Source organism: Pan paniscus, chromosome 20 (assembly GCF_029289425.2).
Source record: "Pan paniscus chromosome 20, NHGRI_mPanPan1-v2.0_pri, whole genome shotgun sequence".
NCBI lineage: Eukaryota > Metazoa > Chordata > Mammalia > Primates > Hominidae > Pan > Pan paniscus.
The window spans coordinates 15,035,004-15,061,214 of NC_073269.2; the positions used below are offsets into that span (position 1 = coordinate 15,035,004).

At 51.7% G+C, this 26,211-nt stretch overlaps 1 protein-coding gene across 10 annotated transcripts in view; it reads right to left on the minus strand.

Moving 5' to 3' along the window:
• Positions 1–13,370: 13,370 nt before the first annotated feature.
• Positions 13,371–26,211, minus strand: part of DNMT1 (DNA methyltransferase 1) — a 64,450-nt gene continuing 51,609 nt past the window's right edge. For 4 of the 10 annotated variants that reach the window (XM_063599863.1, XM_063599862.1, XM_063599861.1 and 1 more), the window contains 12 exons: positions 23,954–24,175; positions 22,056–22,248; positions 21,131–21,215; positions 20,807–20,935; positions 20,071–20,353; positions 19,701–19,842; positions 18,464–18,630; positions 17,857–18,034; positions 17,103–17,307; positions 16,147–16,313; positions 15,762–15,878; positions 13,371–14,332 (listed from right to left, as the gene is read on the minus strand). In XM_063599863.1, coding sequence (XP_063455933.1) covers positions 14,090–14,332; positions 15,762–15,878; positions 16,147–16,313; positions 17,103–17,307; positions 17,857–18,034; positions 18,464–18,630; positions 19,701–19,842; positions 20,071–20,353; positions 20,807–20,935; positions 21,131–21,215; positions 22,056–22,248; positions 23,954–24,175 — 2,131 coding nt within the window. In that variant the 3' untranslated portion in view covers positions 13,371–14,089. The remainder of the gene's footprint in view (positions 14,333–15,761; positions 15,879–16,146; positions 16,314–17,102; positions 17,308–17,856; positions 18,035–18,463; positions 18,631–19,700; positions 19,843–20,070; positions 20,354–20,806; positions 20,936–21,130; positions 21,216–22,055; positions 22,249–23,953; positions 24,176–26,211) is intronic. The other 6 variants (XM_034944116.3, XM_034944113.3, XM_055103441.2 and 3 more) reach the window with 2 other exon arrangements.

The window sequence follows — 26,211 nt, forward strand, 5'->3', positions numbered from 1 at the left end:
GAGGTGGAGGCTCACGCGGCTGTGTATGCTACTGGGCGCTGCTGGTACCAGAGTAGGGCCAGCGGGGCAGAGGCTGATTTCAGGGCTGGTCCTATTAACCTTTAAAATTAAAATAGGCCAGGCGAGGTGGCTCAAGCCTGTAATCCTCGCACTTTGGGAGGTCGAGGCGGGCGGATCACCTGAGGTAAGGAGTTCGAGACAAGCTTGGCCAACGTGGCGAAACCCCGTCACTACTAAAAACACAAAAATTAGCTGGGAGTGGTAGTGCGTGCCTGCAGTTCCAGCTACTCGGGAGGCTGAGGCAGGAGAATCGCTTGAATCCGGGAGGCGGAGGTTGCAGTGAGCCGAGATCGCGCCACTGCACTCCAGCCTGGCGACAGAGCGAGACACTGTCTCAAAAAAAAAAAAAAAAAAAAAATTAGCCAGGCGTGGTGGTGGGCACCTGTAATCCCAGCTACTCAGGAGGCTGAGGCGGGAGAATCGCTTGAACCCAGGAGGCGGAGGCTGCAGTGAGCCGAGATTGCACCACTGCACTCCAGCCTGGGGCTGCAGAGTGAGACTCCGTCTCAGAAAAATAAGTAAAATTAAAATAAATAATAATAATCATAAAGCTCACTTATTGAGTGCTTATTGTATATGAAGCATGGTGAGGAGGATATTACTTCCATTTTACAGCTGAAGAAACTGAGGCTCAGACTGGGTGCAGTGGCGCCTGCCTGTAATCCCGCACTTTGGGAGACCGAGGCATGGGGATGGCTTGAGGCCAGGAGTTTGAGACAAGCCTGGGCAACATAGTGAGACCCCTGTCTCTAAAAAAGAAAAAAAAAAAAAAAGAAAGAAAAAAGAAACCAAAGTTCGGGGAAAACAATCCTTTTGCTTAAACTGTTCCTTGTCTTCTTTCCCGATCCCAATGATTCAGATGCCAAGTGGCCTCCCCTCAGCCACTCCCTCTTCTTTTCTTTGTAGCATTCTTGGCTTTCCGGTATAATTTTGTGCATTTACTTGTTTATTGCTCAGCTCCTTGCTCTAAGCACAACCGTCCTCAGTCGAAGTGATTCATGATGACTCCCCAGGGGAAAAAACTGGTCCTCAGGGAGGAAAAAAATCTTAGATATTGTGGTCTTCCAAAGCCAGCTCTATCAGACAGCATTTATCCCTAAGTATTTAGTTTCTGCCTTTAGGGAGATATTAAATGTAATTAAATTGAAATTAATTTAGTTGATGTAAATTCAATTTTAGGATAATTCGGGTTTTCTCCTAAGAAGGGTGATAATGAACAAAAAACGTTTGACAATGCCGGACGCAGTGGCTCACGCCGGTAATCCCAGCACTTTGAGAGGCCAAGATGGGCAGATCTCTTGAAGTCAGGAGTTCGAGACCAGCCTGGGCAATATGGAGAAACCCCGTCTTTACTAAAAATACAAAAATTAGCTGGGTGTGGTGGCCCGCGCCTGTAATCCCAGAACTTTGGGAGACTGAGGCAGAAGGATCACTTCAGCCTTGGAGTTCGACCAGCCTGGGCAACACATAGTGAGACCCCCCATCTCTAAAAAACAACTTTTTTTTTTTTTTTTTTTTTGAGATGGAGTCTCACTCTGTCGCCCAGGCTGGAGTGCAGCGGCGCAATCTCGGCTCACTGCAACCTCTGCCTTCCAGGTTCTAGTGATTCTCCTGCCTCAGCCTCCCGAGTAGCTGGCATTACAGACGACCACCACCACGCCGTGCTAATTTTTGTGTTTTTAGTAGACAGTTTAGTAGAGACGGGGGCCCACCTCGGCCTCCCAAGGTGCTGGGATTACAGGTGTGAGCCACTGCGCCCGGCCCTTAAAAAAAATTTTTTTTTTTTTAATCAGCTGGGCATAGTTCTGTGTGCCTGTAGTCCCAGATACTCAGGAGGCTGAGGTGGGAGAATAGCTTCAGCCCAGGAGGTTGAGCCATGATCATGCGACTGTACTTCAGCCTGGGTAACAGAGAGAGACCCTGTCTCAAAAACACACACGCACGCACACACACATGCAACAAAACAAAAAATAACTTGTAAGGGAGAATGCCCTGAGAAAAATAAATAAGAAGACAGGAAAAAAAAGTTTATGCTTTTTTATCCTCTGAGGTGTGAGTGAGGAGGACACTCAAGTGTTTGGAATATCACCAACTTTTCTTGTGGAAAAAATTATTCTAGAAGCCTGTAGAGAGCCAAGTGGAAGGGAAAACATTAGCTGGAGAGCAGGAAAGAGAGGCACGCCGCTGTGGCCTTTCAGGAGGGTGGCCTGGCTATATTGGTGAAAATACGAAGCTGGTCCAAAGGACTGATAAACATTTTTACAAGCTTACTCAAATGTACTCTGAGCAACACAAAATCCAAACAACCTAGCAGATTGGGCAAAGCTTCAAAAATTCGATATCACCCTGTGGTAGTAAAGATGTTATAGGGAAACAGGCTGGGCACCTGTAATCGGGAGGCCGAGGTGGGTGGATCACCTGAGGTCAGGAGTTCAAGACCAGCCCCTGGCCAACATGGTGAGATGCCGTCTCTACTAAAAATACAAAAAAAAAAAAAAAAAAAATCTGGCCATGGTGGTGGGTGCCTGTAATCCCAGCTACTTGGGAGGCTGAGGCAGGAGAACCGCCATTGCACTCCAGCCTGGGCGACAGAGCAAGACTCCATCTCAAAAAAAAAAAAAAAGAGGAAGCGATATATAAAATGGCATATATTACAGGAACCAATTTGTGTAAATCTTCAACAGCACATAGATATGCAGATATATGCAAATCATTTCCTGGAAAGAAAGAATCAGAATCTGTTAATGATGAATGCTTTGGAAAGAAGGCACCAAGAAAGGAAAGATTATTTTGGGACATGTATTAATATATAATATGCACTTATGTAATATATGTGAGATGTAACATATAAATATATTTCTTGGCTGGGCACTGTGGTTCGTGCCTATAATCCCAGCAGTTTGGGAGGCCAAGGCAGAAAGATTTCTTGAGCCCAGGAGTTCAAGACCAGACTAGGCAACATCATTGAGACCCCATCACTACACACAAAAAATTGCTGGGTGTGGTAATGCACGCCTGTAGTCCCAGCTACCTGGGAGGCTGAGGTAGGAGGATTGCTTGAGCCCAGGAGGTCAAGGCTGCAGTGAGCTATGATTGTGCCATTACACTCTGGCCTGGGTGACAGAGCAAAAACCCTGTCTCTAAAAAAGAAAGAGGCTGAGCACAGTGGCTCACGTCTGTAATCCCAGCACTTTTGCAGGCAGATGACCTGAGGTCAGGAGTTCAAGACCAGCCTGGAAAACGTGGTGAAAACCCATCTCTATTAAAAATACAAAAATTACCTGAGCATGTTGGTGCATGTCTGTAATCCCAGCTACTCAGGAGGCTGAGGCAGGAGAATCGCTGGAACCCAGGAGGTGAGGCTGCCGTGAGCCAAGTGCTGGGATTACACAGGTGTGAGCCACATCAAGGTTTGGGTGCAAGAGTACATCTGGTTATAGATTACAGAAGCATAATACCCTAACCCCATTAGATGTTATTTTATGTGTAGGAAAAGGTTTGAACCAGGTCCTTTTTTTTTTTTTTTTTTGAGATGGTGTCTCGCTCTGTTGCCCAGGCCGGAGGGCAGTGGCACAATCTCGGCTCACTGCAAGCTCCGCCTCCTGGGTTCACGCCATTCTCCTGCCTCAGCCTCCTGAGTAACTGGGACTACAGGCGCCCGCCACCACGCCCAGCTAATTTTTGTATGTTTAGTCGAGATGGGGTTTCACCTTGTTAGCCAGGATGGTCTTGATCTCCTGACCTTGTGATCCGCCCGCCTTGGCCTCCCAAAGTGCTGGGATTACAGGTGTGACCCACCCGTGCCCAGCCCAGGTCCTTTTTTTCTTTTTTTCTTTTTTTGAGACGGAGTCTTGCTCTATTGCCCAGGCTGGAGTGCAGTGGTGCGATCTCAGCTCACTGCAACCTCTGCCTCCTGGGTTCAAGCGGTTCTCCCGCCTCAGCCTCCTGAGTAGCTGGGATTACAGGCATGCGCCACCACCACACCCGGCTAATTTTGTATTTTTAGTAGAGACGGGGTTTCTCCATATTGGTCAGGGTAGTCTCGAACTCCCGACCTCAGGTGATCCGCCTGCCTGGGCCTCCCAAAGTGCTGGGATTACAGGCATGAGCCACCGCACCCGGCACGCCTTTTTTTTTTTTTCTTCTTTTTCTTTTTTGAGACAGGGTCTTTCTCTGTCACCCAGGCTGGAGTGCAGTGGCACGATCACAGCTCACTGCAGCCTCGACCTCCCCAGGCTAAGGTGATGCCCTTGCCCTGGTCTCCCAAAATGCTGGGATCACAGGCATGAACCACTGTGCCCAGACTCATTTAAGGAATATAGTGACTCGGGCACACAGGTGTGCCCTGTGCTCTGTCCTGTTTTGTCTTCAAAGCCTCGTTCTGTAGAGCTGCGCAGACGTGTCTCACATGTCTCAGAGTCAGGGGCTTTGTGAAATTACGCTGGAAAACAGAATTGAGCAAACCCAGCTTAACATTAGTTACTTTCTCTCACATTTTCACAACAAAATATCACAGACTAGGAGGCTTAAACAGCACACATTTATTTTCTCAGTTCTGGAGGCTGGAAGTCCAAGATCACAGTGTCGGCAGGGTTGGTTTCTTCTGAGGTGGGGGCACCTTCTCCCTCTGTCCTCACGTGGCCTCCTCTGTGTGTGTCTATGTCCCAATCTCTTCTTCTAAGGACATCAGTCACATTGGATTAGGGCCCACCCTAATGACCTCATTTAAACTTATTTTTTTTAATTATTTTTTTTAAAGGTGAAGTCTCACTCTGTAGTCCAGGCTGGAGTGCAGTGGTGCAATCTCAGCTAATGGCAACCTCCACCTCCTGGGTTCCAGTGATTCTCCTGCCTCAGCCTCCCAAGTAGCTGGGTCTACAGGCATGTGCCACCACACCTGGCTAATTTTTGTATTTTTGTATTTCTAGTAGAGACGGGGTTTCACCAAGTTGGCCAGGCTGGTCTCAAACTCCTGATCTCAAGTGGTTTGCCTGCCACGGCCTCCCAACATGCTGGGATTACAGGCATGAGCCACCACACCTAGGTTTAATTTTCTCTCTAAAGGTCCTGTTTCTGCCGGGCACAGTGGATCACGTCTGTAATCCCAGCACGTTGGGAGGCCAAGGTGGGCGGATCCCCTGAGGTCAGGAGTTCGAGACCAGCCTGGCCAACATAGCGAAACCCCCGTTGTCTACTACAAATACAAAAATTAGCCAGGTGTGGTGGCAGGCATCTGTAATCCCAGCTGCTCGGGAGGCTGAGGCATGGCAATCCCTTGAACCCGGGAGGCAGAGGTTCCATGAACCAATACTGCGCCACTGCACTCCAGCCTGGGCGATGGAGTGAGACTCTTTTTTTTTTGAGATGGAGTTTTGCTCTTGTTGCCCAGGCTGGAGTGCAGCGGCATGATCTCAGCTCACCGCAACCTCCACCTCCCGGGTTCAAGTGATTCTCCTGCCTCAGCTTCCCTAGTAGCTGGAATTACAGGCATGCGCCACCATGCCCAGCTAATTTTGTATTCTTAGTAGAGACGGGGTTTCTCCATGTTGGCCAGGCTAGTCTTGAACTCCAAACTCAGGTGATTCGCCTGCCTTGGCCTCCCAAAGTGCTAGGATTATAGGTGTGAGCCGCCGCGCCCGGCCAAGACTTTGTAAAAAAAAATAAAAATAGGCCATGCGCGGTGGCTCACACCTGTAATCCCAGCACTTTGGGAGGCCGAGGTGGGAGGATCACTTGAGGTCAGGAGTTCGAGACGAGCCTGGCCAACATGATGATACCCCATCTCTACTAAAAATACAAAAATCAGCTGGGTGTGGCCAGGCATGGTGGCTCACGCCTGTAATCCCAGCACTTTGGGAGGCCAAGGTAGGTGGATCACCTGAGGTTGGGAGTTCGAGACCAGCCTGACCAACATGGAGAAACCCTGTCTCTCCTAAAAATACAAAATTAGCTGGGCGTGGTGGCGCATGCCTGTAATCCCAGCTACTCAGGAGGCTGAGGCAGGAGAATCGCTTGAACCCAGGAGGCGGAGGTTGTGGTGAGCCGAGATCCTGCCATTGCAGTCCAGCCTGGGCAACGAGAAGGTGACTCTGTTTCAAAAGAAAAAAAAAAAAAAACAGCTGGGCGTGGTGGTGTGTGCCTGTAATCCCAGCTACTAAGGAGGCTGAGGCAGGAGAATCACTTGAACCCAGGAGGTGGAGGTTGCAGCGAACCAAGATTGCGCCATTGCACTCCAGCCTGGGCAACAGAGACTCCATCTCAAAAAAAAAAAAAAAAGTAAATAGAGATAAAAAGAAAGAAACACTAAATTGATGGACATGCAGATGTGGTAACAGCCAAAAAACAGGGGCAGAAAGGAGACGTGGCAATGTCCTTACTGTGGTTTTTCTAGGGAAGTAGACGGGCACCTCAGCCTTACATGTTTATTTCATTAAAAAAACAGCCTTCCACTATGAACTATGGTATGGTGGTTCCTCAAAAAATTAAAAATAGAACCACCAAATGACCCAGCACTTCCACATCTGCTTTATACTTACAAGAATTGAAATCACTGGAGACCAGCCTGGGCAACAGAGTGAGACGCCATCTTTACAAAAAGTAATCATATATTAAAAGGAAAAAAAAAAGAAGCCAGGCACGGTGGCTTACACCTGTAATCCCAGCACTTTGGAAGGATGAGGAGGGACGATCATTGGAGCCCAGGAGTTTGAGACCAGCCTGGGCAACATAGCAAGAACTCATCTTTACTAAAAATAAAAATAAAAATTAGTTAGGCGTGATGGTACATACCTGTAGTCCCAGCTACTCCAGAGACTGAGGTGGGGGGATCTCTGGAGCGAAGGAGTTCGAGGCTGCAGTGAGCTATGATCGCATCACTGCAGTCCAGTCTGGGTGAAAGAACAAGACCCTGTCTCTAAAAAGAAAAGACAATGGTTTCTAATTCTTACACCAAAGTACATCCTCAAGTTGTTGTTCTTGGTGAAGGATCGTATACCTGAAACTGTGACCACTGAAAAAGTGGGATTAAAAACAAGAAAATTCAGGCCAGGCGCAGTGGTTCACACCTGTAATCCTAGCACTTTGGGAGGCTGAGGTAGGCGGATCACCCGAGGTCAAGAGTTCAAGACCAGCCTGGCCAACATGGTGAAACCCCATCTCTACTAAAAATACAAACATTAGCTGGGTGTGATGGCCCATGCCTGTAATCCCAGCTACTCCGGAGGCTGAGGCAAGAGAATCCCTTGAACCCGAAGATGGAGGTTGCAGTGAGCAGAGATCGCGCCACTGCACTGCAGCTTGGGTAACAGAGTGAGACTCCATCTCCAAAAAAAAAAAAAAAAAAAAAGGAATTCAACAAGTTGGTTAGATTCAAAGAACACAGTTTACAAAATCACAGCCAATACAAATGGAGCATCTCTCCATAGGCAAAGGACCATGGTTTAGAAATCAAGAAAACATCCCATTTATATTAGTAATGAAGGGACTAAATACTTAGGAATCAAGTTATGAAGTCTGCAAGATCTGGATGAAAAGCTGTGGACACAAAGGAATTCCTGAACAAACAGGACAAACCCTGTTCTTAGAAAGGAAGGCTTGTCATTAACATGTCAATTCTTCCAGAAGTCTGCAAAGTTAATGAAATCCCTATAAAACACCTGCTTGATTTTTAGCGGATGTGCCAGTTCTAAAGTTTCAATCCAGTCATTCAACTCCTAGAAAAGTAGCCTAGATGTGGATACACATGTGTATACAAATCTATGTCCAGCCATCCCTCGGTATCCCCAGGGGATTGGTTCTAGGACCCCATGTGGTACCAAAATCAGAATGTGCTCAAATGCCTAATATAAAATGTCATAGGCCGGGCATGGTGGCTCACACCTGTAGCTCCAGCACTTTGGGAGGCTGAGGCGGGTGGATCATTTGAGGTCAGGAGTTCAAGACCAGCTTGACCAACATGGTGAAACCCCGTCTCTACTAAAAATACAAAAAAATTAGCCGGGCATGGCGGCACATGCCTGTAATCTCAGTTACTTGGGAGGCTGAGGCAGAAGAATCGCTTGAACCCGGGAAGCAGAGGTTGCAGTGAGCCAAGATTGTGCTACTGCACTCCAGCCTGGGCGACAGAGTGAGACTCTGTCTCAAATATAAAATAAAATAAAATAAAATGGCATAGTATTTGCATATACGCTACACATATTCTCCTGTGTACATTACTTTTTGACAGTCTTGCTTTGTCACCCAGGCTAGCGCAATCTCGGCTTAATGCAACCTCCACCTGCTGGGCTCAAGTGATCCTCCCATCTCAGCCTCTGGAGTAGCTGGGACTACAGGTGTGTGCCACCATGCTCAGCAAATTTTTGTTATTTTTTGTAGAGAGGGCGTTTCGCCATGTTGGCCAGGCTGGTCTTGAACTCCTGGCCTCAAGTGTTCCTCCTACCTTGGCCTCCCAAAGTGCTGGGATTACAGGCGTGACCCACTGCGCCCGGCCTCTCCTGTGTACTTTATGTCGTCTCTAGATTATTTGTAATACCTGACATAACGTCTACACGTTGCTTTATTCTCATGGATTCCACATAGTACTTGGTAAGTGGCAAATACAAGTTTTGCTTTTTGGAACTTTGTGGAATTTTTCTGAATATTTTAAATCTGTGGTTGGTTGAATGCCAGAGGTGGAACCCTTGGATACAAAGGCCTGACCTGCATCACAATTCAATCTACTGCTCTTGAGACTGTAGTTGTTTCCAAACAATATAAAGAAAAAAAGTTCAAATAAAGGCTTTCTAAGAGATTTATTGTATAACATAGTGAGTATAGTTAATATATTCTTGTCCAGGCGCAGTGGTTCATGCCTATAATCCCAGCATTTGGGGATGCCAAGGCAGGTAGATCGCTTGAGCCCAGGAGTCTGAGACCAGCCTGGGCAACAAAGCGAGATCCTGTCTACAAAAAATATAAAAATCAGCTACCAGGCATGGTAGCTCATGTCTGTAATCCCAGCACTTTGGGAGGCCGAGGCAGGCAGATCGCTTGAGCCCAGGAGTCTGAGACCAGCCTGGCCAACATGGCGGAACCCCATCTCTACTAAAAACATAGAAATTAGCCAGGCCTGGTGGCAGGCCTGTAATCCCAGCTACTCGGGAGACTGAGGCATGAGAATAGCTTGAACCCAGGAGGCAGAGGTTGCAGTGAACCGAGATCGCACCACCGCACTCCAGCCTGGTGACAGAGTGAGATTCCGTCTCAAAAATAAATAAAAATAAAAACAATGATTAGCTGGGTATGGTGGCACATGCCTGTGGTCCCAGCTACTGCAGAAGCTGAGGTGGGAGGATCACGTGAGGCCAGGAGTTTGAGACCACCCTGAGCAACACAGTGAGACCCCATCTCCACAAAAAAAATGTAAAACTTAGCTGGGCATGGTGGCATGCGCCTGTAGTTCCAGCTACTCAGGAGGCTGAGGCAGGAGGATCACTTAAGCCCAGGAGATCAAGGCTGCAGTAGAACATCGCTGTACTCCAGCCTGGGCAACAGAGCAAGATCCTGCCTCTAAAATATATATATATATTTTTTAAAAAGGACAAAACTGATACACATATTAATGGCATGGATGAATCCCAAAGGCATTTATGCTGAAAGATCTGAAACACAAGAGCCCATGCTGGCCTGAACAGGCAGATGTCATCTATGGAGACAAAACTGGATGGGAGGCTGCCCAGGGACTGGGAAGGGGGAGATCAAGTGGGAGGAGGCACAAGGTGACCTGAGGTGACAGAGACATTCTCTATCTTGATAAGGATGTAGGCTACAGTGCTATGTTCACTTCTCGAAATTTAAGCTGAACATTTAGGACTCGCATATTTCATATTCTACCCCAATTTTCAAAAATAGAGGAACAAGAGAGATTCCTAGGTAAGACAACCTTCGAGGTGCAAGACAGTTTATTTTTTTTTTCGAGATAGTCTCGCTTTGTCGCCCAGGCTGGAGTGTGGTGGCGCGATCGTGGCTCACTGCAGCCGCCGCCTCCCAGGTTCAAGCAATTCTGCCTCAATCTCCCAAGTAGCTGGGATTACAGGCATGTACCACCACACCTGGCTGATTTTTGTATTTATACTAGAGATGGGGTTTCACCCTGTTGGCCAGGGTGGTCTTAAACTCCTGATCTCAGGTAACCCACCTACCTGGGCCTCCCAAAGTGTTGGAATTACAGGCGTGAGCCACCGTGCCCGGCCCAAAGCAGTTTATTTTCGACAAGGTCTCGCTGTGTTACCCAGGCTGGAGTGCAGTGGCACAATCTCGGTTGCAGTGAGCCGAGATTGCTACTGCAACCTCCACCTCCTGGGCTCAAGCGATTCTCCCACTTCATGCTCCTGAGTAGCTGGGACTACAGGCACGTGCCACCATGTCCCACTAAGTTTTGTAAAGGCAGTCTTAATAGACACTATCACCGGGCGCGGTGGCTCACGCCTGTAATCCCAGCATTTTTGGAGGCCAAGGTGGGTGGATCACCTGTTGTCAGGAGTTTGAGACCAGCCTGGCCAACATGGTGAAACCCCATCTCTACTAAAATTAGCTGGGCGTGGTGGTAGGCGCCTGTAATCTCAGCTACTCGGGAGGCTGAGGCAGGAGAATCGCTTGAACCCAGGAGGCGGAGGTTGCAGTGAGCCAAGATCATGCCATTGCACTCCAGCCTGGGCAACAAGACCACAACTCCATCTCATAAAAAAAAAAAAAAAAAAAATTGACACTATCGGCTGGGTATGGTGGCAGATACCTGTAATCTAGCACTTTAGGAAGCCAAGCGGGAGGATCGCTTGAGGCCAGGAGTTTGAGACCAGCCTAGGCAATATAGTGAGACTGCATCTCTACGTAAGTAAAAATTAGGCCTGGTGTGGTGGCTCATGCCTGTAATCCCAACACTTTGGGAGGCTGAGGTGGGCTGATCACTTGGGGTCAGGAGCTCGAGAACAGCCTGGGCAACATGGTGAAAGCCCGTCTCTACCAAAAATACAAAAATTCGCCAGGCACACACCTGTAATCCCAGCTACTTGGGAGGCTGGGGCAGGAGGATCCCTTGAACCCGGGAGGTAGAGGCTGCAGTGAGCCGAGATTGCGCCATTGCACTCCAGCCTGGGCAACAAGAGTGAAACTCCATCTCAAAAAACAAAACAAGAATTAGCTACATATGATGGTACACTCCTGTAGTCCCAGTTACACGGAGGCAGGGGATCACTTGAACCCAGGAGGTGGAGGTTGCCATGAGCCGAGATCAGGCCACTGCACTCCAGCCTGGGTGACAGACTGAGACCCTGTCTCAAAAAAATAGAAAATAAAAAAAGAAAAGATAATAGGTACATGGGTGATTGTTTTCTCACAAGGTCACACTATGCATTAGTACAAAGATTCAGTTGTCTTGATCAAGGTGCCTTGGAATCCAGAAAAAGAAAACTCATTATACTCATTATATACTTTAAAATGAATTTTTTAGCTTAAAATAGCAGCAGAAAGTATATTTTAAAAAAAATCTCGGATGGGGGAACTTTACCATATGTCAAGCTGAGCTGTTGTACTTTGCTGTGTGCATTTGCTATCAGTCTTATTCAAAAAATAAGCTGAGATCCCCATTTTTAGTCCTTACAAAAGTGATTCATGTGTTAAAATGGGAATGTCAGAAATGTGGAAGAAGATACATGTTTAAGATCTCTTGGTGGGGGGAGGGAAGGCGTTTCTAAATAGGCTACAAAGGCCGGGCACGGTGACTCATGCTTGTAATGCCAGCACTTTGGGAGGCCAAGGCGGGAGGATCACTTGAGGTCAGGAGTTCAAGATCATCCTGGCCAACACGGCAAAACCCTGTCTCTACTAAATTAACAAAAATTAACCAGATGTAGTGGCAGGCGCCTGTAATCCCAGCTACTCAATCCCTGCTACTTGGGAGGCTGAGGCAGGAGAATTGCTTAAACCCGGGAGGCGGAGGTTGTGGTGAGCAGAGATCACACCACTGCACTCCAGCCTGGGCGACAGAGTGAGAATCCGTCTCAAAAATAAACAGGCTACAAAAAACTAAGAGTGACAAATATAAATTGACTTCCTAAAAATGGGAGGTCTCTGTATGGCACAGACATGATGAGCCAGGATGACTGAGCAGGGGCAGTCATCCCAAATGCCCAGGGAGCTCCCAGCAAAGACAGTCATGTGGCCATCACAGAGAAAGGGTACATCCAGTGGCCACAGGACACACAGAAGTGTTATGTCACTATTAAAAAATGCTGGCCAGGCATGGTGGCTCACACCTATAATCCCAGCACTTTGGGAGGCCGAGGCAGGCAGATCGCCTGAGGTCGGGAGTTTGAGACCACCCTGACCAACATGGAGAAACCCCGTCTCTACTAAAAATACAAAATTAGTTGGGTGTGATGGCGCATGCCTGTAATCCCAGCTACTTGGGAGGCTGAGGCAGGAGAATCACTTGAACCTGGGAGGCGGAGGTTGCAGTGAGCAGAGATCGTGCCACCGCACTCCAGCCTGGGCAACAAGAACGAAACTGTCTCAAAAAAAAAAAAAAAAAGCTAATGGGAGGCTGGGTGCAGTGGATCACACCTGTAACCCAGCACTTTGGGAGGTCCAGGTGGGCGGATCATGTCAGGATTTCAAGACCAGCCTGGCCAACATGGTGAAACATCGTCTCTACTAAAAATACAAAAATTAGCTGGGCGTGGTGATGGGCGCCTACAATCCCAGCTACTCGGGAGGCTGAGGCAGGAGAATTTCTTGAACCCAGGAGGCAGAGGCTGTGTTGAACGGAGACTGCCCCACTGCACTACAGCCTGAGCAACAGAGCAAGACTGTCTCAAAAAAAAAAAAAATCTTTGGAAAGAAAAAAAACCCAACTAAAGAAGAGGTTTTGCTTGGGGATAGGGTGGCCGGGGCTCCAAGGGCAGCTCAGTGGTGACTCCTCTCTCCTTATTCCACCAGTTGCAGCACAGAGCTCTGCCTCATGGTCACAGGATGGCTGCTCCACTGCCAGGCATCACAACCCACTTCAGACCAAAGAAGGCCTACCAGCCATGGGGAAGGCCAGCCAAGACTTCCTTTAAAAGGCTTTCCTGGAAGCTACACTAGCAAGTTCCATTTGCATGTCATGGGGATCAACTCACATGACTCAGTTCTGAACAAACAGACAGACACATGGAGTGTCTAGCTTCAAACATGCTAGCTTCAAACTCCATGTGGGTCGCCTTCAGCATGGAAGAGCTTACTCCTGTCTGACCTCAGCCAGAAGTCCCGTGCAAATCACGAATACCCACCCAGGGTGGTTTATAGGAGAGATTTATTTGAAGAAATATTACAACATATAAAAACTACATAAAGTCTTAATTTCCACTCATACAGTGGTAGATTTGATATAATGCATAATAAAAAACTTTTAAAATCCAGAATGCACAAAGTACTGCACAATTTGATCACTAAATCATTAGTTGATAAGCGAACCTCACACAACAGCTTCATGTCAGCCAAGGCCACAAACACCATGTACCACACATGTGAACGGACAGATTGACATGTTAAAAACACAACATCAGTGCATGTTGGGGATTCCTGGTGCCAGAAACAGGGGTGACGGGAGGGCAGAACTAGTCCTTAGCAGCTTCCTCCTCCTTTATTTTAGCTGAAGGGAAATAAAAGGAAAAGTCACTCTGGGGAACACGCCCGGTGTCACGCCACTTGACAGGTGAGTAACAGACATGGACCGTCAGGAAACGTTAACGTACTGATGTTAACAGCCGACCCAATAAGTGGCAGAGTGCTAAGGGAACGTTCACGGAGACTGAACACTCCTCAAACGGTCCCCAGAGGTTTCTAGACCCAGAGGCTCAAGTGAGCAGCTGAGGCAGGTGCCTGCTGAGCCAAATTCACCGAGCAGGAGTGAGGGAAACGGCCCCAGGGCCAGCCCAGCAGCCAACCTGACCAAAGGCCTGCTGTGTGCAGCACGCCTGCTCTAAGCACTCGACACGTGCAACTCACTCAATCCTCACAGCAGCCCCTTGAGAAAGATGGGGCCACGAACGTGGGTAGGTGACCCGCCTGAGTCCCAGAGCCCAAAGCGGTGGCCAGCAACTGCCCCCACATGTACCCCCAGAGGGCAGTCAGGCCCCAGAGGAAGCCTGGCCCACCCCACCATACCTGAGGCACTCTCTCGGGCTTTGGCCAACATACAAAGCTTGATCTCCAAGCCAATGGCTTTGGCCAGGGGCGGTGGCACGGCGTTGCCCACCTGCGGGAGGGGAGAAGGGCAATGCCTGATGTGGACACCCAGGCCCAAGGCCCGGGGGCAGGTGTACTGCCAGCCCCTGCTCAGATGGAGGACAACCTGGGCATTGCACCCCTTGGGGAAGGGTTCTGGTCCTGCTCACATGGGCCCAAAACCCTTCCAACACAAGATCCCTGGACCCTCCAACTGGCCCATCATCCCGCCCCACAGCCACAAGTCACTGGGCCTTTGAAGAGCTTCAGAAAGACTTGAGACAAAGACACGTGGGGCTGGGAGCAGTGGCTCATGCCTGTAATCCCAGCACTTTGGGAGGCCAAGGCGGGTGGATTAGTTGAGGCCAGGAGTTCGAGAGCAGCCTCGCCAACATGGTGAAACCCCGTCTCTACTAAAAGTACAAAAACTAATTAGCTGGGCATTGTGGCACATGCCTGTAATCCCAGCTACTCAGGAGGCTGAGGCAGGAGAATCACTTGAACCCTGGAGGTGGAGGTTGCAGTGGGCAGAGATCATGTCACTGCACTCCAGCCTAGGGGACAGAGTGAGACCCTGTCTCAGAAAAAAAAAAAAAAAAAAAAAAGACAAATGGGCCACCTAGACACGTTTAGCTCCCAGTTAAGAATGGCTGCTTCCCTGGCCGGCGCAGTGGCTCATGCCTGTAATCCCAGCACTTTGGGAGGCCGAGGCAGGCGGATCACCTGAGGTCAAGAGTTCGGGACCAGCCTGGCCAACATGGTGAAACCCCATCTCTACTAAAAATACAAAAATTAGCCGGGTGTGGTAGCACATGACTGTAATCCCAGCTACTCAAGAGGCTGAGGCAGGAGAATCACTTAAAACCAGGGGGGTGGAAGTTGCGGTGAGCTGAGATCACGCCACTTCACTCCAGCCTGGGCGAAAGAACAAAGCTCCATCTCAAAAAAAAAAGAGAGAGTGGCTGCTTCCCGAGAACCAGATTCGGGGGGAGGGGTGAAATGTGGTTTTCACAAGAACCGTGGACACTGGTTTTTAAGCAATGCGCGTGCCCTATGTTGATGAAAATACACTTAACTAAGACTAACTCATAGACTAACTCGTTAAGCCAACCCGACACCTGAGAAGCAGGTAGGAATTAAGGTGCTAGTTCATTTGAACCTACAGCGAGTGAGCTGTCGCCACCATGGGTTTTAGCCTGCTCCTTTAGCGCGACGGACTGTCCTTCTGGCTCAATCTCTGCCTCAAAAACAAACAGTAAGGAACCAGCATAGGGACGCAGCCTGACTCGGATGTCTCAGCACTGTCCCTCCTGTGGGCCGTCTTCCCACTGAGAGTGCTGGGGCTAGCCGGCAGCCAGCAGGCGTCCTCCCGGAAGTGACTGCGCTGGCCCCAGCCCCACCTGGTGACAGGCACAGAAGCCTCCTTCCTGTCCAGACCCAGCGGGCGCCACCCCACTGACCTGCCGGTGCTTGTCCAGGATGTTGCCGAAGAGCCGGTAGGTGTCAGGGAAGCCCTGGGAGCGGGCACACTCCCGCACGCTTACCACACGGTGCTGCTCTGGGTGGAGCACGCGGCCCTGGGGGAAAGAGGCGCGGTGGGCGAGGGCAGTAGCACCCAGGCCGGGTCACCGTCGGGGACAGGGAGGGAAATGGCACTGTGGCAGCATCCGGCCATGGCCTTGGCCTATGAGCTTGTCCCGTGGACATGGAGGGGCAGGAGGCAGAGGCCAGGTGCCTGGGGTCCTGGGGTGCTGTCCCCCACTTGGCTAAACCCACACTTCCACTTAGTTAGGCCGCCAAGTACAGGGCCTGACCCAGGCCCTCGGATGCCCCCTCCCCACCTACCTGCTTGCCCATGGGCTCGGGGTTGGTGACGGTTGTGCTGAAGAAGCCGTCCCACTCGAGCCTTCCATAGAGGCCAGCCCAGTGGTTGTGCCGGTTCCCGGTGTGGGGCAGGCACCAGGGGATGAGGGTGTTGAACTGCCTGGCTGCGGGGTCGCAGGCTTTGCCGGCTGGAAGACAGGACAGTGATGAGGCTGCAGTTGTGGGATGGGGTATAGGCTTGGGACAGTGGCTCTTAGAGCTTTGGGAGGCAGAGATGGCACCTTCTGTGCAAGGGGCCCCCTGGGGTGGAGCAGCCAACAATCCTCGTTCTCTGGGCACTGTTTTTATTATTAGTACTATATGTCTCGCTCTGTTGCCCAGGCTGGAGTGCAATGGCATGATCTTGGCTCACTGCAACCTCTGCCTATGGGGTTCAAGCGATTCTCCTGCCTCAGCCTCCCAAATAGCTGGGATTATAGGCGTGCGACACCACGCCTGGCTAATTTTTGTAGTTTTAATAGAGATGGGGTTTCACCATGTTGGGCAGGCTGATCTCGAGCTCCTGATCTCAAGTGATCTGCCTGCCTTGGCCTCCCAAAGTGCTGGGATTACAGAGGTGAGCCATCGTGCCTGACCTGCTTTTATTATTTATTTACTGTTTTTTTTTTTTTCTTTTTAGAGACAGGGTCTCACTCTGTCTCCCAGGCTGGAGTGCAATGGCACAATCACAGCTCACTGTAGCCTCCTCAACCTCCCAGGCTCAAGTGATCCTCCCGCCTTGGTTTCCCAAAGTGTTGGGATTATAGGTGTGGGTCATGAACCCAGCCTGCTTTTACTACTCAACATGGTCAGCAGCTACCTTCTCTGGGACACCCAGGCTTGGTGTGTCTGTGCCCTGCCCTGGCCTCCAGGTTCACAGGCCAAAGGCCCAGGGCTCTGCCTTCCTTCCCCTCAGCCCACCGGGAACCACAACCTACAGGCCCCACCTTCCACGCAGGAGCAGACCCCACGGAGGGCCCCAGAGCTGCTGCGGCCGTTCTTCCTGTCATGGTGGGTATACCGCAGCTTCCTGGCCATGGTGCCGTCCGAGAGCCGCACCTCAATGTTGGGCAGATCGCGCCAGTCTGACCCTGGGGCCAAGGGGATGTGCCGCATGCGGGCGGCCACCAATGCACTCATGTCCTGAAAGAGTGTGGGGGGCCCAGCTGTCACCTCATGTGAGCAGCATCCGAGCATCCATGGTGGGCTGGGTGCTGGGAACACCATGGTGACCAGGAAGCCCCCTGGGGCTCACGCCCATCGGGAAAGAGACAGTCAGGGATATCGCACTTGGCTCGAGGCCACGGCAGGGACCGGAGGCAGCGCAGGTGTAGGAGAGCGTGGGAATCTAAGCGGAGCCTTTAGGGTGGGGGAAGGGGAGTGGTGCCAGGGGATGGTGAAAGGGCTGGTCTTGGCATCTTGGGAAAACATGCAGGGAGAGGCAGCAAGGGGGAAGGCAGTGGTGGGTGGGCAGTGGCTTGACACCATTCCAGACCAAGTCCAGGACTGCGGGAGCTCTGACACTTCCCATGACCATGCAAGAGAGGCCAGGGGTCACACAAAGGCTGAGGACTCGGGAGGAGGAGCCTGGGATCAGATTCCATGTCTCCCGAGTCTTGGGCAGGCTGACTGTTCCCACGAGGCTGCTGGGCTGGGCCTCGAGGAGGAGCCGCTCTGTCGGGGTGCCATTACCTTACAGATGTGGTCCCTGAGGATGGGCTGGTACTGTGCGCCCCGGAGCTGCCTCTGGAACCAGGACTGAGGCTCCCCGTTGTAGGAGATCTCCAGTGCCGAGGCTCCATTCCGCACCTCCGGCAGGTCGGACATCGTGTCTCGCACCGTGATGGTCCGGAAAGGACCCGAGCTCAACCTGCAACAGAGGAGGAGGTCAACATCTCTGGAGATGCACGCAGCAGCTGTCCCCTCGTCACAGGTGCCACCCCCTGCCTGCTCAGATGGCCTTCTCCCGAGATCACAGCACTGCCCGAGGTCACATGGGTGGCAGTGTGCCTGGATGCCATCTGGAAGGGGGGATGGGGCTATGGCGTGGGCTTTGTGGATGACCACAGCCAAGCATGCGGCCGGCCGCTCTGCACATGCTATCTACTAGGGAAGCAGATGATGCAGGGTCAGAACTGGAGACCACAGGTGGCAGAGTGCCATGTGGCAGAGCACTGTGTGGCAGGGCAGATGCTGTACCATCCTCTCCTCCCCAAGCCTCACCAGGGAGCACTCACGGGCCCCATGAGCTACTGAGGCCTGCTCGGCAGTGTGTGGAGGAGCGACGGGGGCCACCTACCTGGTTATGTTGCTCACAAACTTCTTGTCATCCACCACCACACTCAGCTGGCAGGCCCGGGGAGCAAACACGTGCAGTGGCTCCGGGAACAGAGGAAGCTTCTCTCCAGGGGCCGCGGCCAGGATGATGGCCCGCCTCCGTGTCTGGGCCACGCCGTACTGACCGGCCTGTGGGGGAGAAGGACAGACAACCCCACCATCAGTGGGACACTCCCAACTGGACTGTCCAGACCCAGGCCCAGGGTCAGCAGCCTGTGTCGGGAGTGGCTGGCCAATGCGGAGCGCACTTGCGGAAATCCCCAGTTACCTCAGCAGGCGTGCTCCTGGTCAGAGGAGTTTGGAGCAGATAAAGAACAAAAGCAGCTGAGCCCAGGGGGCAGCCACTGGGGAAGGTGGGAGCGAACCCTGCGGGGAAGTCCGGCCAGCTCTGAAAGCACTGCAAGGGCCCCAAGGTCTTAGCACTCGGGGAGAACACTGGAGACCAGGAGCCCTGTCGCTTCCCTGATGGCTGTGGTCACAAGGACAGAGAACGTGGCTGCAACAAGTCTTGTCTGGTGAGCCTGAGTCGCCCTGAGGCTGAGCTAGGGGACCGGGTAGCCAAGTGCTTGCCCGCTTAGGCAGACATCCTGTGCTAGCATCTGGATAGCTGTTTCATTTTTAATTATGCCCTCAATTGCTGAGCTGATACAGAGAGGATGGGGGATGCTTTTCAGATAAGGCCTGGGCCCCACAGACTATGTCCATCCCTGTCCCTGCAGACACAGCCACGTGGAGTGCAACCCTCGGCCATCTGTGGGGGTTTGTGTGCGCAGTTACCCAGAGCAAAACTGTCTTTTAAACCAATCGAACAGCTGCCGCCTACACATGGCTCTGCGCACCTCACTTCCCCTCCCCCTCTGTGCAGACTCAGCCATTCCACAGTGCTCCATGGTGGGCTGCTCACCCTTCCCCATCGAGGGAAAGGAGCCAGGAGCTGCATGGCGAGAAGCCCATTGTAGCCAGCCCTCCCAGGTATGTTCGAGAACACAGCTCAAGAGACACTAGCGGTGGACTTGCTGGGGGCCGGCTGAGCACGCATCTCCCCTGACTCCGCCAGTGGGACAGAGCACCATGCCAGCCTCTGCTGCCTGGATGGCAGGCCTGTGCCATTGAACCCTGCCTTCAGTAAGGGATGGCTGGCTGCTGGCCGGGTCACGTGCTGGCCACATCTGTCTGCCCGCCCCAGCCCCGGGGCCCACCTGCAGCACGCCGAAGGTGCACTGATAGCCCATGCGGACCAGGCAGCGGAGGGTGAGCTTCAGGACCATGGAGCGCTTGAAGGAGACAAAGTTCCTGACATTCTCCAGGAGGAAGAACCGGGGCCGGTAGTAGTCGCAGTAGCTGTAGGGGGCAGGAGAGACTGCAGGAGTCACCTCCACAGACAGAGGGAAGAAATGACCCACTGTGCCGGAAGCCCCTCACGAATGTTATCAAAGTCTCTCCCTGGTGAGAGCTGAGCTGTGAGCTTCCGGGGGGCAGAGGCCTCAGTGCAGGGCGAAAATGACCACTGCTGACATGCGGCACAGCCCCGGGCCGTCTGGCAACACTGGGGGGCTTCTATCCGTTTACCTGAGGAAGGAAACCACCAGAGAGTTTTTGAACTTGGAGTAGGTGCGCGAATTGAAGCGGTTCATGCCGCTGAAGCCCTGGCAGGGCGGCCCGCCGCACAGCATCTCCACGTCTCCCTTCTGGGGCAGCCGCTGGCCGCGGGAGTTGGTGGTCTCCCCAGCCATGACCAGCTTCAGCAGGATGTTGCAGTCCTCTGTGAACACTGTGGAGCCGGGGTTGTTCAGCCGGAACGCCTGGGCCGCGGGGTCCCACATCTCGATGGCCCACAACGTGTCAGAGATGCCTGGCAGATCAAGCACGAAGCCATGCTTTCAACTCTCCAGAAGATTTTTTTTTTTTTTTTGAGATGGAGTCTCGCTCTGTCACCCAGGCTGGAGTGCAGTGGTGTGATCTTGGCTCACTGCAAGCTCTGCCTCCCAGGTTCAAGCGATTCTCCCACCTCAGCCTCCTGAGTAGCTGGGACTACAGGCACACACCACCACACCCAGCTAATTTTTGTATTCTTATTAGAGACGGGGTTTCACCATGTTGGCCAGGATGGTCTCAAACTCCTGACCTCGTGATCCACCCACCTCGGCCTCCCAAAGTGCTGGGATTACAGGCGTGCGCCACCATGCCTGGCCTTGGAAGGAGATTCTTGAGTCAGGAAGGTGACCGGGGTTGGAAGTCGTTTCAGGTAGCACCTGCCCGGTCTGGGCTCACCAGGTATTCAGAGATGGAGCCTACGGGCGCTCACCTGCTTGGTGGAATCCCTCCGACAACCCCCCGCAGCCAGAAAACACGTCCAGGGTCCGCAGCTTGGGCAGCTTGATCTCTATCTCTGGCTCGCTCGGCTCACAGGCTTGGGACTTGGGCTTGCCCTTCCCTGGGGGAGAGAGGCCAGAGGCTAAACCCGATCCTCAGAGTCCAAGTCCACCTTGCTCTCAAGGGCCTTGTTAACTCAGGCGGCCTCGCTGTCCCAGAGTCAGTAACACCAGAGGTGGTTTTACACTGAGGGATTCACAGGCAGCCTCCAAGTTACAGAAGAATAACTTGAAAAGAAACTCATACAATGACGTACCTTTTCCCTTGCCCTTCCCTTTGTTTCCAGGGCTACGGGCATGGTTGGGAGGATCTTCAAAGCTTTTGCTCTTTGCATTATAGGCCTGAAAAGGAGAGAACTGCAATCGTTTGGGAGAGAAACGCACTGTCCCCTCTCTAACGCAGACTAGTAAGAAGGCAATTTGATAGTCACTTAATTTCTCCCTCAGTGGGGCCATGACCAATTAGCCACCAATAAGAGTAGTTTGACTTTGCTACAATAGAAACTTAAAACAATACATTTTATTAATGCTAACATTTGATCTGGCTGACACTGAAATGCCTATTACAAGCACTTGAGAGTACCTTTCTAGAACAGGAAAAAGTGCTATGCAGAATCTGCTGTCCAATTGGGCTATCCTCATCCAAGCCTGGGAGAACGTGGATGTATCGTTTTAAGATAACAACACGGAAAGGCCAAGCCCCAACAATTTACAAGTCATGAGCTTCATCAGCTGACTCGTGGGCCCTCTCCATAACCAGGGCCACCTGCACAGGCATGTGGGCTGGGCCTGGACGTAGGCGCCTGGCCCAAGGGACCCAGGAGCAGGGGCACCTTCTCCAACTCATACTAAGACACCAGTCAGGCTGGTGGAAGCTGCCTCATGGTCCTCAACGTTCAGTTGCACCAAGACACTAAAACGTTAGGTTCTCTAATGACGTACTTTTTAAAAACCAGGAGTGTTAAACTCCAGGACCACTTGAATCTCATACAACTTGTGCTCTGGAGAACCCTGCTCAGACCCCCGTAAAGCTCCTGCAGAACAGCTTCACGTCAGCCAACCACCCACTTCTTACAAAAGCTGAAACCCTGCAGCCAAGCCGCCTTGTGTATAACCCGACATCAGACTCCTTCTGGCCAACTTTGACCCCGAAGCCTTCCCTCTAGCAAGCAGGGGCACCACCTCGAGGAAGTAGAAGCGGTTGGGGCCGCCCATGGAGTACACCTGGACGCACTCGGGCAGGTCCTCCCCATACTCCACGGTGCAGCGGCCCTGCACAGCCTTGAAGTCCACCACGGCCTCCTCGTCGCTCCAGTAGAGCAGGTTGATGTCTGCGTGGTAGCTCGCTGGAGTGGACTTGTGGGTGTTCTCAGGCCTGCGAGCGGGAGAGGCCTCGTTAGGAGCTCTCCTTTGTGGTGAGCTTATGCTGAATTAAACAGTACCATGTTCCTGGGGTGCTCAGGGAACTGCTGGGTAAAGACCCCCCCCAGTTAGGGAACCACCAGGTAAAGACACCCCCAGTTAGGGAGACACCAGGTAAAGACCCCCCCCCAGTTAGGGAACCACAGGGTAAGGAATCCCTGCCAGTTAGGGAACTGCAGGGTAAAGACCCCCTAGTTCGAGAACCGCAGGGTAAAGACCCCCTCAGTTAGGGAACTGCAGGGTAAAGATATCTCCTCCCCACACTGGGGAACTGCAAGGTAGACTCCCCCCATTTAGGGAACTGCTGGGTAAAGACCCCCCCTAGTTAGGGAACCGCAGGGTAAAGACCCCCCCCCAAGTTAGGGAACCGCAGGGTAAAGATCCCCCAAGTTAGGGAATCGCAGGGTAAAGACCCCTCCCAGTAAGGGAATCACAGGGTAAAGATATCCCCTCCTCACATTAGGGAACTACAAGGTAGATTCCCCCACAATTAGGGAACCGCCAGGTAATGACCCCCGACCCAGTTGGGAACCGCAGGGTAAAGACCCCTCAGTTATGGAACTGCAGGGTAAAGACCCCCCCAGTTAGGGAGTCATAGGGTAAAGACCCCCCTACTTAGGGAACCGCAGGTAAAGATATCCCCTCCCCAAATGAGGGAACTGCAAGGTAGATTCGCCCCCAATTAGGAAACCACCGGGTAGAGACCCCCCAACCATTAGGTCAGCTTGGCTGCTTGCTCTGCACGCCTGGCCCTGCCCTGCTGTGTCTGCCTGCCGGTAGCAGCCTCTCAAGTGTGTTTCTCTCACCTGTACCACTCAGAGCCCTTGTTTTATTTCCTGTTATTACAAAGGCTTCAGGAAATCTTTGATCTATGTTAGCTAACAGGTGAGGCAAGTGTATAGCTTCCTGTACAGGCTAGTTTCAGGTTAATGCCTAATCACCGCAAGTTACTCGGGTCTTAGAAAAAGAAAACGTAATAGGCCAAAAGCTTAGGAAAGAGAAAAAATCCCAGAGACAGAAAGGAGGACCTGGGAAGAGGTGGGGACAGCGGGACAGAACCTGGACAGTCATAGATGGAGCTTGGGAGGTTCTCTGGGGGTGCCCAGGCACTCTACCCGTTTTTTCTTTTGACACAGGGTCTGGCTGTCACCCAGGCCGGAGTGCAGTGGTGGGATCATGGCTCACTACGGCCTCAAATTCCTGGGTTTGAGTGATCCCTTCAGCCTCAGCCTCCCAAGTAGCTGGGATTACAGGCGTGTGCCACCACGCCCAGCTAGTCTTTTTTTTTTTTTTTTTGGTAGGGCCGGGGTCTCACTACGTTTCCTCAAGCTGGTCTTGAACTCCTGGACTCAAGTGATCTTCCTGCCTCAGCCTCCCAAAGTGCTAGGATTAGAGGCGTGAACTACAGTGCCCAGCCAGCTTAAGGATTTCTTTTGGAAAAAGGGCTCTGCAACATTAAAATAAGGACCTAAAAGTGAGGGCTGGGAACTAGAATTCTAGTCATTATCAGTGCCCCCCGATAATCAGAAACACTTGGAAAAACAGCTACTTCAACCTAACTCTTAGAACAACTGTGGGTGCTATGCCACAACCTTGTTTCAGGCAGAGCCTTCTAGAAGAGTCTGTGGCCTCATGGAAGAACAGAGGCCTCTGCTGACCTGTAGAACTTGTTGACCCGGATTTTGATGTCAGTCTCATTGGGCCTGCCGTTGCTCTTCTTGGGACAGAAGATCTCTTTGATCCGGCCAATTCGGTAGGGCTCAGGGGCATCCAGGTTGCTGCCTTTGATGTAGTCGGAGTATTTCCGGTAGTGCTCTGGGTACAGGTCCTCGTCCACGGGCTCCTTCCGTGGGCGTTTCACGGGACTGGACAGCTTGATGCTGCAGAGAAGCACCCACTTGACATCAATGAACCTTCCACCTTGCAGTGGTCAGTCAGGCATGACTGACCAGTGAAAATAACCATTTAAAGTCAAGCACCTGATGAATTAAGGTAGGTGTGTACCCTAAGAAATGATTTAGGCTGGGCATTGTGGCTCACGCCTGTAATCCCAGCACTTTGGGAGACCAAGGCAGGTGGACCACAAGGTCAGAAGTTCGAGACCACCCTGGCCAACATGGTGAAACCCCGTCTCTACTAAAAATACAAAAATTAGCCGGGTGTGGTGGTACATGCCTATAATTCCAGCTACTTGGGAGGCTGAGGCAGGAGAATTGCTTGAACCCAGGAGGCAGAGGTTGCAGTGAGCTGAGATTGTGCCACTGCACTCCAGCCTGTGTGACAGAGCAAGACTCCATCTCACAGAAAAAAAAAAAAAAAAGATTTAGCCGGAGATTTAGTCTCACAGTTTGAAGCACGCATTCACCCTCTGAGCATTACTGGCTACGGTGGTGGCTGACACTGCTCAAATACCCCAGGCTCCTGCCTCCCGACCACTTGGCATCTTGTGTTTCCTGGCATGTGACGTGGGCAGAAGTGACCAAAGAGGATGTCACTGCCTGGGGAATGTCCTGTGTGCTTTCCCTTGGGCTCAAACACTGGCAACTTCTGACTCCAGCGGCCCAGATATCCAAGGGACACAACAGGCGGAGTCCTCTGCTGACCTGTGATGGGCAACTCGTATGAGCGAGACAGCGGCTACCGTGGTTTTTGTTGAGAGAGTTTCACTCTGTCACCCAGGTTAGAGTGCAGTGGCACGATCTCGGCTCACTGCAACTCCTCCTCCCAGGTTCAAGCAATTCTCGTGCCTCGGCCTCCCAAGTAGCTGGGATTACAGGTGCCCACCACCACACCCAGCTAACCCTGGCTAATTTATTTTTAGTAGAGACAGGTATGTCGGCCAGGCTAGTCTTGGTCTTGAACTCCTGACAGGCATGAGCCACCGCACCCAGTCCAGCTTCTGTGGTTTTAAGTCACTGTGATTTGGGGTTGTTGCTATGATACAACCTATGCTACCCTGACTAAGGCTCTGATCTAGAAGCGACACTGGAGGCCAGTGTAAGGCGACACAGGGCCTGGGACAATGGGAGTGTGGTCTGACTAGTGTGGAAAAGCTGTTCTTTGAAGAAGGCCTGCCGTTAGGGAAGGCGGCTGTCACGTTCTCCCCACTAGGCCCCCCAGGAGTCTGACGGGCCCCAAAGGCGTCTCTGTGCTGACTCTCCCACTTTGCCAGGAGCAACTGGCAGAAAACACTACGGGGAGGTGTCCCCTTCCCACCAAGGGCAACCAGAGGGGGTAACGCGCCCCAACTGTGCCAAGGCTGGAGGGACCCTGCTTCTCCAGTTCTCATAATTCACAGTAACTGAACTAAGGCAAGGGAGCTGGGGCTCTAAGGAAATGGAATTGTGAGCCGGGAAGGCATCTGGAAAACGTTGGCTGTAATTCCAACCACACGCTGATTCTTAGAAAAAACACAGAATGGATCAGTGTGGAAACGATCTGTGGCTTTAGGTTTTTCCTGGAAGAGCCTCGATCCTCTGACACAGAGAAGTCATCTGATGTGATTCCCTCTAACCAAGAAGTAACTCATGTCCATTAAACCTTTACTTTAAGCCAGGTACTGTATGGAGCACTTTCAACTCACTCAACCCTTCGAGCCCCAGCAGGCAAGATTCCACTCTCCCACTTCACAGCAGGGGACGGAGAGGAGGTGTCCTTGGGCAGAGGCAGAACTTGGGGGTGGGCCCCCAGCTGTCCCTCGCGCTTTAGCCAGTAAGTTCTTTTTTTTTCTTTTTTGAGACGGAGTCACACTCTGTTGCCCAGGCTGGAGTGCAGTGGCATGATCTTGGCTCACTGCAACCTCTGTCTCCCAGGTTCAAGTGATTCTCCTGTCTCTGCCTCTCAAGTAGCTGGGACTACAGGCGCGCACCACCACACCCAGCTAATTTTTGTATTTTTAGTAGAGACGAGGTTTCAC